General features: G+C 53.3%; 1 protein-coding gene across 3 annotated transcripts in view; it reads left to right on the top strand.

Moving 5' to 3' along the window:
• Positions 1 to 8,173, top strand: part of HIC2 (HIC ZBTB transcriptional repressor 2) — a 33,107-nt gene extending 24,934 nt beyond the window's left edge. For 2 of the 3 annotated variants that reach the window (XM_072803637.1, XM_072803638.1), the window contains exon 3: positions 1,439 to 8,173. In XM_072803637.1, the coding sequence (XP_072659738.1) occupies positions 1,439 to 3,263 (1,825 nt within the window). In that variant the 3' untranslated portion in view covers positions 3,264 to 8,173. The remainder of the gene's footprint in view (positions 1 to 1,438) is intronic. The other variant, XM_072803639.1, reaches the window with a different exon arrangement.
• The last annotated feature ends 5,295 nt before the right edge of the window (positions 8,174 to 13,468 follow it).

The following is a 13,468-nucleotide window of genomic DNA, read 5'->3' as shown; positions in this document are numbered from 1 at the left end:
GGATAGGTTCCCTCAGGACCTGGGCTCTCACCTCTGAGCCCCAGCTGAGCAGTCTTGTAAGGTTGGGCTGGCAGAGCGGGTGTTTGTGGCCTCCTGTTAGGCCCTGAGTGCTAGCGTGTGGCGGTCTACCCATGTGTGTTCACAGTGAGTTCCTAAGGCCACTTTGGCATATGTGTGGTTATTAGGGTTTTCCTTTGTCTTTGCAAATGAGGGCAGGCGTGGGGCAGTGGGGTGTGAGAAGTGTTTGTTACAGGAAGGCAGTGATCTCTTCCCGAAGAGAGGCAGGACTTGGCTGGGTCCACTGGTAGAGGCAAAGGGGTCCCGGGTTGAGCGAGGCTCAGAGCAGTCAGTTACTTTCAGAGATTGAGCCCTGAGCCAAAGGACATCAAAGCACCCTTGTCAGCTGCATGGCACACAGTTGCCTGTGGGAGGGTGCATGTTCCCTGAGGGGCTGGAGGGAGCAATGAGCTACACCTTGTGCCTCAGATCCTGCTGCTCATTTGGGTGGATGCATGGTCAGAGCACCCCACTCTCAGAGACCGATGTGCATGCTATTACAAAGCCCACCTGCAAGGTTCCCGTGGAGGGCAGAGGCCTTTGTGTGTTTATTAATGACATTAGTTAGTGTCTGCGCCAGTCTGACAAGGCCAGCTGGCTGCCTTTCCCAGGGCCATGGTAGTGCCAGGGGCTTGGCCAGGCCCCCTTTTCTGCTCAGCACCTTGAGACCCAGGCTGGAGTACTCAGGGCCCTCTTGGGGGGTGAGGTCCTCATGGAATGGGAGCAGGCACTGGCAAGGGACTATGGCTGGAATACTAAAGGTAGGTCTGTGATGTTGACAAATCCGAAAGCTTGGGAAACCACTGGAGTTTGAAAGGCACCCAGGGCAGAGCAGAGCTCACAAATGGCGGCTGCATATTTGATTTGGCCCACATGGTATTTAAGGCAAAAGAACCTTTATTTGACATTGAGAGATTAAGCTGAAAAATCTCAATTTCTAGCTTGTCCTAAAAGCTGGGAGGTTGCATGCCCATGTGGAAAGTGAGCACACCTGGGAGCTTCTGCTCACCTCAGTCCCTGCTTCTACCCAGTGCTTCACAGTCCCCTGGTGGTCATTTTTGAGTCCCCTGTGGGTTTGTGGCTGACTTCTTTAGTGTGGAGACAGTGCCCTGGGCTGTGGAGCCAAATTCACATCTCATTTTTTCTGCTTGGCACCACGTAACCATTGTCCTCTGCTTCTGTTTTCTCATCATCTACATGGGGCTGGTGCCACTGTCCCCTTTTGGGCAGCATGAGCCCCCATGGGTGGGTAGTATGAGTTCCCTCCCTGGGTACTATGCCTGATGAGGCCCTCTTAGCATCACCACAGCCCTACCCTGTCCTGGAGCCCTTCATGAGGCTTCCAGGTGGCTAATGCCCATGCGCCTGTTCTTGCCCGCAGGTGGTACGCGTGGGCGGGGCGCGGGGACATGGGGCCCGACATGGAGCTGCCCAGCCACTCCAAGCAGCTCCTGCTGCAGCTGAACCAGCAGAGGACGAAGGGTTTCCTGTGTGATGTCATTATCATGGTGGAGAACTCCATCTTCCGTGCGCACAAGAACGTCCTGGCTGCCAGCAGCATCTACTTCAAGTCCCTGGTCCTGCACGACAACCTCATCAACCTGGACACAGACATGGTCAGCTCCACAGTGTTCCAGCAGATCCTGGACTTCATCTACACGGGAAAACTGCTTCCCAGTGACCAGCCGGCCGAGCCCAACTTCAGCACTCTCCTCACTGCCGCCAGCTACCTCCAGCTGCCTGAGTTGGCAGCCCTTTGCCGCCGTAAACTCAAGCGAGCCGGCAAGCCCTTCGGCTCTGGTCGGGTGGGTGCCACTGGCATGGGGAGGCCCCCCCGCAGCCAGCGGCTATCCACAGCCTCCGTCATTCAGGCGCGGTATCCAGGGCTTGTGGACGGACGCAAAGGGGCCCATACCCCCCAGGAGCTCCCCCAGGCCAAAGGCTCAGATGACGAGCTTTTCCTCGGGGGCTCCAGCCAGGAGGGTGTGCATGGCCTGGGCCGGGCCATCTGTCCAGCCAGTGGGGAGGCCGGCCTGGGCAGCTGCAGCACCAATGGGAGCAGTGGGGGCTGTGAGCAGGAGCTAGGTCTGGACCTGTCCAAGAAGAGTCCTCCCCTACCTCCTGCCACCCCCGGTCCCCCCCTGACCCCCGACGACCCGGCCCAGTTGAGTGACAGTCAGCATGGCTCGCCCCTTTCAGCCTCCGCTCCTCCTGTTGCCAACAGTGCCTCTTATGCTGAGCTGGGGGGCACCCCCAATGAGCCCATGGATCTGGAGGGGGCCGAGGACAACCACCTGAGCCTGTTGGAGGGGCCTGGTGGGCAGCCCCGGAAGAGCCTGCGGCACTCAGCCCGCAAGAAGGAGTGGAGCAAGAAGGAGCCCATGGTGGGGTCCCCCTTTGAGCGGAGGGAAGTGGGGCCCAAGGGCCCTTGCCCAGGGGATGAGGGTGAGGGGCTAGGGGACAGGGTTCCCAATGGCATTCTGGCCAGCAATGTTGGTGGGGGTGGCCCCAGTGGGCCCTATGTGGAGCCCGCATATCCCTGCAAGGAGGAGGAGGAGAATGGCAAGGATGGGAGCGAGGACAGTGGGCAGAGTGGGAGTGAGGGGGGCAGCGGCCACGCCGGCACCCACTATGTGTACCGACAGGAAGGCTACGAGACCGTGTCCTATGGGGACAACCTGTACGTGTGCATCCCCTGCGCCAAAGGCTTCCCCAGCTCAGAGCAGCTCAACGCCCACGTGGAGACACACACGGAGGAGGAGCTGTTCATTAAGGAGGAGGGAGCCTACGAGACGGGCAGTGGGGGTGCCGAGGAGGAGGCCGAGGACCTGTCGGCACCCAGTGCAGCCTACGCGGCCGAGCCCCGACCCTTCAAGTGCTCGGTCTGTGAGAAGACCTACAAGGACCCTGCCACGCTGCGGCAGCACGAGAAGACGCACTGGCTGACCCGGCCCTTCCCCTGCAACATCTGCGGCAAAATGTTCACGCAGCGCGGCACCATGACGCGCCACATGAGGAGCCACCTGGGCCTGAAGCCCTTTGCCTGTGACGAGTGTGGCATGCGCTTCACCCGCCAGTACCGCCTCACCGAGCACATGCGTGTGCACTCGGGCGAGAAGCCCTACGAGTGCCAGCTCTGCGGGGGCAAGTTCACCCAGCAGCGCAACCTCATCAGCCACTTGCGCATGCACACCTCCCCCTCCTAGAAGCCAAAGACCCTTCTCCCCGGTCCGAGGGTGCCCTCTGCAGACTCACCCTCGGGAGCCAACGGAAGGAAGGAAGAAAGAAGCACGGAGACCGGGCGGGAGGGGCCAGGACCCCCAGGCCCTGTGGGGGTGGCTCCTGGTGGTACCTCCAGCCAGCCCCCCCCCACACTCAGAGCTTTAATGGACAGTCTGTACCAAGGGAAGTGAGAGGAGGGAAGCCAACGGGCCCGAGCTCCGAGTGCTCATTGCTGGTGTGCAGTCTACCTCCCGATTCCACCTAGGCCCTGGCTCCCCGAGAGGGCCATTGCAGGGCCTGTGGGAGTGGGTCACAGGGGTCTCGCTGGGACCTTGGCCCCTTTCCCGCAGGCCGGGTCAGAGCAGGGGGCAGTGGGGGCCTCCCTCTGCTGGGGAGGGCAGGGCTGCCCCTCGGCCAGGGGTGGTGTCTGTGTGCGTGCACGAGTGCTTGTCTGTGTGCGGGCCACCCTGGCTCTTTGGGGAGCGGTGCCGGAGGGGAGGAGACAGCCCTCCTTCTTTGAGCCAGGGGTCACTGCTCACTGGCGCTGGGACAGTCAGGGGGGCCCCCACCGCCTACCTCTCCACAGCTAAAGAGCCCTCTGGGCCTGTGTTGCTGTTATTCCTACTGATCTGTTCTTTTTTCTTTTTGAATTTTGTTTTTTAAACCAAAACCAACAAGAGTTTATTTTCCTCCCGGCCCCTCGGGGCTGAGCCTGGGTCTGCAGACTGAATGTACAGGGGCAGCTGCCCCTCCCGCCCCTGCCCTGGCTGTGGGCTGAGGGGCGCCCACCCCTCCAGGCCCCAGAAGCCCTTCTTGGCCAAAGGCTTCCCTGGGCCCCGAGCCCTGCCTCGGCTGCCTCAGGAGAGAGAGTGATTTTCCTATAGTTTCTGAGGAATATTCTTTGTTTAGAGGTACTTCTTTTTTATTAAGAGAAAAACCAGTGTAACGTTTATGTGAATGTTTGAACTGGAAGGTCTGGGATTTGTGGGGGGAGGGGGGTGGCTGGACTCGATGCCAGAGCCGTTGGTACTCTTCTTTTTCATTTTCTGTGTGTGTGTGTATGTGTGCGTGAGTGTGCGCGAGTGTGTGTGCGTGTATATGTGTGTGTGTGGTGTGCATAGTGCGTGTGGACAGATATCGAGCTTTCCTTCCTTCCTTACCGATCAAGGTGGAGAGACTTCCGACCTTTTGCTACCTCTTGAATTCACAAGAACAGTACGTTGGTGACTGGCAGTTGAGGCCATGACACTTGTTTTCCTCCTGTTAGTGCGCACAGGAAGACGCACGTTTGAGTGAGCCAGGCTCTGCTTGGCCCCAGTGGCCGTCCTGGGACCCCCATCCCCAAGGCTCTCCCGAGAGGGGCTCCTGCGGCTGCAGAGCCACTTGCATGTGTCTTTTGCCCAGAGCATATCGCCAGCTGTGTCCACCCTGTGAGTGTAATGCGTATGTTCCTGAGCCTCAGGGAGCCCGTCCGTGCCTCTGATCTGGGCCTGGGTGAGGAGGGCAGTGAGTGCTCCAGCCCCACGGGAGATCAGGATGGGGAGCCTCACTGCTGGAGCCAGCCCCTTGCGACCCCCTGCCAGGGCCAGGATGAGGTGGAAGTGAGCCCCCCCCACATCCTGTCCCTTGGGCCTGTAAGAGCTGGAGCTTGGGAGAGCAGCAGCCCCTGCCCGGCCAGTGCAGAGGCATGGAGAAGCACTGACCAAAGTGATGTCTACCCCCTGGGGGATGGTGTGGGGGGGTGCTGCCCTGTTTTGTCACCTTCTCAGGGCAGTCCTGGCCCCTGGGCTGCCACCAATTGGCTCAGCCCTGTCTGGAGTCCCTCCCCCTTGCTCCTCACCTTGGGGTTTCTCTGCCAGCCTCAGGCAGCCCTCCATGGGCCAGGCTCACAAGGCCAGACCAAGGTCGCTGTGGTTGGCCCCACTGTCCTTGGCCGACTGGATCCAGAGTTGGGCCAGCGGCTTTATCTTAATTTTGCTTCATGCTTTTCTCTTTTTTTTTGTTGTTGTTTTTCTTTAAGTTCAGACCAAAAAATTCCAGAGTCATCTTCTCCCCTCACCCCTCCAGAGACCCTCCAGCTGAGAACAGCCCAAGTTCAGGGACCCGAATGGTGAAGGGTGTGTTTTGCAAGTGAGGGCTTCCGGCTGAGCCCATCTCTAGGCACCCCCAGCCCCAAGTTGGGTCTTACTCTTTCCGGGTGGGAACTGAGCACTGGACCCAGGGTCTCGTGTTCTGAAAAGTCAGGTGAGGGGACAGGGTCCTCTCCAGGCCTTTCTGCCCTCCCACCCCCACCCCACTCCGTCAGCACTTAAGCCACACGACACAAAGTCTGTAGCGCACGGGAGTTGTACGCACGCCTGGCCTGTGTGTGGCCTCTTGGGCCATGGGCGGCTACATCCACGAGGTGACCCGTGGAGTAGGTGATTGATTCATTTGCAGAGCTTCAGGGACTGGGCGCCAAGGCCCCTCACTCAACGACGTTCGTGCGACATAGTATTGTACCCACCTGAGTATTGTATCGAGCCTTTTCTGTATTTTAACAAGAAAGCAAAACACTAGTTTCCTATTTAAGATTTTAAGGGTTTGTGGGGAGGGGTGGGACTATTGAACACAACACTTGGTTTTGTTTTCTTTTTCCTTTGATTTCATGTGGAGTGTGTGCTTGCGAGTGTGTGCGTGGAAATGTGTTAAGAGCCTCACAAGGAAATTAGGCCGTTGGAGGCCAAGGGCGGCTTACAGTTCTCTGCTTTAGTCACTTAATTCCTGAATGTTTCGGAGAAACAGGAAACAGAAATAGCAGATGTCATGTAGGAAAGAGAGGATATACAAAAAAAAAACAAAAAACAAAAAAAAAAAAAACAAAAAAGGAAAAAAAAAAAAGCTCATACCCAAATTCACAAAACCTATTTTTTAAACCAAAGCACATTTTGAATGAGTATGGAACCTCAATGGGCTCAGAAAAAAAAAGATACTAATATATTTATCTCATTGTTTACATAAACTTTTACAGTTTCAGACCTCAGCAGCTGTAAGGCCAGTCCCAGTGAATCCCCACCTTCCGCTGGAGGCCCTTCTGAGTCGGCTCACGGGCAGAGGGGCTGTCGTGGGGCCGGGGCAGGCATGGAGGCCCCCTGGATTCACCTGAGCCCTCCTCCCCAGCCCCGGGTCTCTCAAAGCCCAGCTGGCACCAAAGAGCTTGGGCCGGTGCTGACTGGCTCCCAGGCCTCCTGGCCGGACCGTGAAGGTCCTGGCCAGCTGGCACAGCAGGGGATGGCCATCGGCTCTGGCCGCAGGACCCGAGTCTGGGCTAGGGCCCCGGGATGGAGGGCCCCCCCACCTCCCACATTCTGCCCGCGACCCTTGGGGTGGGTTGATGTGAGGGTCCCTCTTAAGCCAAAAAGCCCCGGGACCTTTGCACAGCTCTGTTGACTCCAGTGGGTCCCCACCCCCACCCCCAGCAGTGAGGAGGTCTTACTGGGCTGGTCCTTACCAACACAGACGGTGCAAACACTCTGAACAGTGTTGTTTTTGTATCAATATGTTTGTGCAGTGATGAATGTATTTATTTCTCAGACTTGGGGCGAGTGAGCGGCTGGCTCCACCACCGCTCGCTCCCACCAGACCGAGCCACTGCAAGGGCTCCTCCAGGATTGCAAAAAAGGTAAAAAAGAAAAGACGAACCTTTAAGCAAATAAGAATCTCAGAGACTCGCAGCATAGCCATACACCTCAGCCTGTGAAATGAACAATCTGGACCCAGACGGACTTTTGGAACTTCACGCAGCGTGTGTGTATTTCCCGTTCGTCACCACTTGGGGGCGCCGGGCTGTCCAGCTGTGCCCCCGCCCCAACCCCGTCAGTATTCACTGGACTGGGCCGCGTGCAGGAGTGCGATCTGGGCTGGGCTGGCTGGGCAGGCCGACCCTACCGCCCTCCCTACAGCCGTCCTGAGTGGGGGAGGCCTGGGCAGCCAGGAGGGCAGGGCTCAGGGAAGAGGTGGCTGCATCCGTCCGCCCCCTCAGCTTGGGGGACGAAAGCACCAGGCCTCCGAAGAACAGACAAGGGATCTCAGCCCTGCTGTACCCCTCAAAGGGACCAAGGCCCTTGCTCTTCCCCAGAGTCACGTTGGGGCAGATGTTACTGAACCTGTGAATCCGATGCCAGGAGTGATAGGATGGAGAGGGACCTAACCAGAGCCTCAGTGTGACATTCCAGATCAGGGGGTAGATGTGCGCTATGGGAATTGAGGCTGCCCAGGACCCCCTTCCTAGGACCCCTCCCCCCCCAGCTTCAGTCACCCACTTTAATTTTGCTACCGGGAACCCCTCCCCCTACCTCACCTTGCTATTTATTGCTGTAATTTATTGACCTCAGAAATGCTGCATAACAGACCTCACTTTGGGGCAGGGAGGATCTCCAGGGCTCCCCCCCTCCATTTGGCGGGGGCCCATGGGGCCAGGTGCTGAGGGGAGCCTCTCTGTATCCCACCCATCACTTGTTTTCCCCCTCCCCCCTTGGGGGACCCCAGGTTGGGCACCTGCCCATTCGCAAATACCTCGAGGGGGAGGGGGAGGGATGGGGTTGTAGCTGTTTTGTTTAATCAGAACTGGAAGAGGGATCACTGTCCTACTCTATTCCCTTCCCAGAAGGGGGGGGGACACCGTGATCGCACTCCTGTACTGGCCACCGCCGCTGTCAGTCATCACATCGAGCTCACTTCCTTTGAGAGTTTGGATAAATTCAGGTCAGAGCTGCAGGTACGCAGCCCTCGAGTGTCATAGAAAAGCAATTCACCGACGACTGATCTCTCCATTCAGAAGCGTGCAGTCTTAATGTACAGTGATGAGAAACTGTTATTTTATGATCTTTTCATTAAAAGCTTGATTGAAAACTGTCTTGTGTGGGGCTTCTGTGTTCTGTGGTTCTCTTGCTAAATGGCACACTGCTTTCCTGTGTCAAACACCTCTAAGACCTAGGAGAGTGGGAACTGGGATGGCCATCTGCCCACTACCATCCTATATCTGGGTTTCAGATGGGGCTGGGACCTCACTTGGCCAGGTGTGTGCATCCTGGGCTTGGGCACTGGTCCGGGGACCCAGCACCCTAGAGTTTGCATCCTCTCGGACAGTTTTGGCTTGAGTTAGCTAAGATGGTTTAGGAAGCAGTTGGTATGTTGATAGGGACAGGGACCTGTAGACTGGGTGAAGGGAAGTCTGGCCTATGCCCAGGACCACCTGTTGGAGCGGCAGAATCAGGCTGGGGCAGAGCAAAGGCTCTCCTGCCTTCTGCTTCTGCTTTCTGTTGGGATCAAGGGAGGAGGAAAGCAAGGATAATCTTAGTTTCCAGGGGCAGGGACAATGGTTTCAGTTCCTTGGGGGACTATCCCTCCCACCTACCAGAGAGGGAATCTCAGGAAGAGGGAAGATCTGGGAGGAGGAGCAAGGATGGGGCCAGGAGGGTGGCCAACCAGCTTAGACCCCTGACTGGGCTTCAGATGTCCAAGTGGCTCCAGTGCAGCAGCAGGTTAGCCTGGGACCCTAGGACTCCAGAACAATATTGGTATTGCTGCTCTAATCCATGGTAAGTTCTGTTGAGTTCTTTTATTTCTTAAATGTGTGTGTGTTATTTTTAGTAATCTCTACACCCAATGGGAAGCTTGAACTTAACCAAGAGTCACATGGTCTACCTACTAAGCCAGCCAGGTACCACCTGCTCTTTTAAAAATACTTTTTTGGGTCTTTACTGAAGATGGTATCTAAGATGGTCGGTTGGGTCATTTCACGGAGTTTACTCAGTTTTCCTGCGTTTCTCGCATGGATACTGGAGGTGCTCCTGGTTTTCAAGCCTTCACACTCAGACTGAATTAAACCACCAGCTTACTTGGTTCTCCAGTTTGCAGATGGCAGATCATGGGACTTCTCAACCCCCATAATCACAATTGAAAACTGAATTTCATGGTCTAAGATTCCTGAATGATTTCCTTATGCTAAATCCTATAGTACTTCACTACCTGGAAGGTCTGCAAAGAAGCTGTGTGCGTGAATGAAGTAGGAGAGTCTTTAGTTGGTGAAATATAATGGCCTATTACCTGTCCCCTGCAGTTTATGATTTCACCCTGTCCCTGTTGCCACACTCTAATGAAGAGCACCAAATAAGGCATCCATGGAGTATGAGCCATACATGGAAAAGCTCCATAGTCATTTTCCTCTGACTTATTCACTGAGACAAACTTCTTTCATGGAGGAATTACTCCTTGAAAGGCAGAAGAAGTTCCCCCTGAGTATTAATGGAACCAATCATTATTAATGTTGGCCCTTTCCTTCTCTTCTTTTGTACCTTGTGTCAGGGTAAAAAGACAGGCAGTACAAAGCCAAACCAGACCACACAACATCATCTTTCCACCAAGCGGATGACCTTACATTTAGAAATGAGTCCATTTTGGGGTGGTAGCCAGTCGCTTTTTTACATACCTATGTGTTTGATGGCTCAGGAATAGAACCAGTATGCTGCCTGGCTCATTGCTACCATTGCTGCCAGTCAGTTGTTAGGATTTGGCATTATTTTGCTGCGTACTTTCACAGGAATATGACACAAGGTCTTACATTCAAGTAAAAAAGGAATAAAAGTTAATGAACTGTTAAAAAATAAGAAAAAATACTTTTTTGGTTTTATCAAAGCCATAGCTGACTATAGTTTAAATAATAGAAAGTTTCTTTAAAAGGCTTAAAAGAGGGGCACCCAGCACCTTCTCCTAAATTCCCCAAATAATTTAATCTAGGGGTTGGCAAACTTCTGTAAAGTCAGATAGTAACTATTCTAGGCTTTTAGAGGTCATACAGTCTCTATTGACTTCTCAACTCTGCTGTCAGTGCAAAAGCACCCACTAACAATGTAAGCAGGTGGGCGTGTCTATGTCTCCTTGAACTTTGTTTTATTTTTATTTTTTTTTAAGATTTTATTTATTCATGAGAGACACACACAGAGAAAGGCACTGACACAGACAGAGGGAGAAGCAGGCTCCATGCAGAGAGCCTGATGTGGGACTTGATCCCTGATCTCCAGGATCACGCCCTGGGCTGAAGGCAGTGCTAAACTGCTGAGCCACCTGGGCTGCCCCCATGTCTTCTTTTCTTAGCTTACGTGCTTGTTTGAGTAGGGTATTTTCTCCGGTACCATTCTGAGAAAGAACATATGGGAGGTAGGTTTTTTGAAACTTTGAATGTTAAAAATTGCTTTTAAACTACACAGAATTGATACTTTGGCTGGGTATAGAATTGTAGATTGGTTATCATTTTCTTGCTGAATTTGGAAAGTGTTTCTTCATTGGCTTCTATAGACCTTCCAATGTTATGAAAAGTCCAGTTACAAAAAAAAAAAAAAAAAAAAAAAAAAAAACAGTTCCATTTGTATGTAACCTTCTCTGGGAGCTCTTAGTATTGGCTATTATCTCAGATGGTTTGTCCATTCATTGGGCTGAGCACTTGATGGATTGTTTTCATTCCAGAGACTTGTTACCTTCAGTAAATTTACTGATTTTTTTTTTTTTAATTTACTGATTTTTTAAACGTGTTAGTAAGGGGGTGCCTGGGTGGCTCAGTCAGTTGGGTGGCTGCCTTCCATTCCAGGGTCTTGGGATTGAGCCTCTTATTGGGCTCTCTGCTCAGTGTGAGCCTGCTTCTTCCTCTCCTCCCCACTAGTGTTCTCACTATGTCTCTCTCTCTCAAGTAAATAAATGAAATCTTTAAATAAATAATTTTTGGAAAGGTTTTATGTATTTATTCGTGAGAGACACAGAGAGGCAGAGACATAGGCAGAGGGAGAAGCAGGTTCCCTGTAGGGAGCCCGATGTGGATTCAATCCCAGGATCCCAGGATCACAAACTGAGCTGAAGACAGAGCTACCGAGGTGCCCCATTTTGTTCTCTTCATATATTTAATCTCTAAGGAAAATTTAATTTTTTGACATTAATTTTTTCCTTTTGTTCCTTGTATCTAGTTCCCTTTTGGATCTCCACTTTAGGTTAGTTGTTATCCTTTTAAAAAATAATTTCAGGGCAGCCCTGGTGGCGCAGCAGTTTAGCGCTGCCTGCAGCCCAGGGCGTGATCCTGGAGACCCGGGATCAAATCCCACATCGGGCTCCCGGTGCATGGAGCCTGCTTCTCCCTCTGCCTGTGTCTCCGCCTCTCTCTCTCTCTGTGACTATCACAAATAAATAAATAAATACCTTAAAAAAAATTTAAACCTTTAAAAAAAAATAAATAATTTCAAAGGTTTTCCTCAAATGTTGGGTGACCATTGCAAGCTTTGTTATTCAAGAATGAGACCCTAGGGCAGCCCAGGTGGCTCAGCGGTTTAGCACTGTCTTTGGGCCAGGGCGTGATGCTGGAGACCCAGTATCGAGTCCCTTGTCAGGCTCCCTGCATGGAGCCTGCTTCTCCCTCTGCCGCTCTCTCTCTCTCTCTGTGACTCTCATGAATAAATAAATAAAGTCTTAAAAAAATGAGACCCTAAAAAGCTTCTTGGAATCAATCTAGTGGTCACCTAGGATGTATAGGATGGAAGGAGATGGGACACTGCTTTCACCTGTGTTGAGAGCAATGATGGAGAGGGGCTTATGAGAAAGTAGAGCTTCTTAGCACCAGGGGCTTCTAGGGAAGGCTGAAAGGTGAGATGAAATACTCCTGCAGGCTGACTGTAGTCAGGGCCAGGTTAGGAAGTAGTTCCATGGTTAGAGATCAAAGACCGATTTTGAATTGTAGGCATTGCTGTCTCCTTCCATAAAGCATTTAGTTTAAAACATGCCTCTTGGGCAGCCCCGGTGGCGCAGCGGTTTAGCGCCGCCTGTAGCCTGGGGCATGATCCTGGAGACTGGGGATCGAGTCCCACCTCCCTTCATGCCTGCTTCTCCCTCTGCCTGTGTCTCTGCCTCTCTCTCACTATCTCTCATGAATAAATAAAAGATAAAATCTTAAAAAAAATAAAAAATAAAACCTGCCTCTTTCCAAAAGCCATTTGAGGTAGACGGCAGTAAAGGAATTCTATGTAGTGGAGAGAGCCAAAAAAAGGATCAGGGAGGAGTAGGAAAAACACCTTGTAAGGGAGGATCATAGTCAGCTCTGTGTCCAAACAAGGAGAGAGGAAAAAAGGATCAGTGAACTAGAGGCTGTTATCACTTCCTTGCATGAGAAAATGTCTAAATATTTCAAGAAATGTTTCCCACTAGACTGTCTAAGAGGGCGTTTGCTAAGTCGTACACCAAATGTAGAGGAAGTTTCTGAATGGCTCCTTCTTCAACCCTTATAAAGGCCAGGGTGTGTCATTAAAGTCTCAGGTATGCTACAAAATGTTCCCATTGGTGATTCTGAGCCACCCCTGCTTCTGCGGGCCTTCTGTAGGTAACATGCACACCCAGAGTCCGAATGAGATCATGTGGACACGTGTGAGACCTACACTCGAGTGGCCCAGGCACCCCGTTCACTCTGCCCACCCCCTTGGCACAGGCCTGCCTTGGCCCTCCTACAGCCCTGGGTCTCGGGGTGGAAGGAGCCTGCTGGGAGGCGGTGGGGGGGCTCCCTCAACCTGCAGGAGCCTTGCGCTGAGGAAGGAAGTCACTAAAGGGAGCGGTCACCCAGCAGCTGGCTAGAGGAGGGTGGTGAGTGGCACGTGCAGGCTCCCTGGGAGGGCAGGGACCCTCTGCCTCCAACCAGCCTGAAGGTGGTCTCTGTGCTATGGAAACCAGACAGAGGAGAGAAAGGGTCTGATTGCTTGGGAAAGCTGGGGAGCTGGGTGGGTGTTGGCATCTGTAGGAGGCTGGCCCACCCCCAGGGCCCGGGCTGTCTTTCTCAGCATGAGGCAGAGATGCTGGAAGTCTTACCTGTCACTGCCCAGCCATAGAGTACCCCTTGTCCTGGGCACTTGGCCTTCTGGGAACAGAGCCCACCCACAGTTACCCTTCCACCTCACTGGTCTCTGCTAATGCCACTGACCGGGAGCTTAGGAAATACTGTCACCAAACAATTTTGGTGTCAGCCTATTTCATGTTCAGCCCTTCTTTCTGGCCACAGGTGAGGAAGTGGATTACCGCCTACAGGTGTCCCTGATGTGAGATCAGGGCCGGCACCAAAGGGATGTCACCACTGGCTTCTCCATGTCAGGTGGGTATGCATGCAGGTCATCTCTGAGGAGCCCAG

This window comes from Canis lupus, chromosome 27 (assembly GCF_048164855.1).
Source record: "Canis lupus baileyi chromosome 27, mCanLup2.hap1, whole genome shotgun sequence".
NCBI lineage: Eukaryota > Metazoa > Chordata > Mammalia > Carnivora > Canidae > Canis > Canis lupus.
The sequence above is the reverse complement of the archived record's forward strand: the minus strand, read 5'-3'. Positions and strand labels throughout refer to the sequence as shown.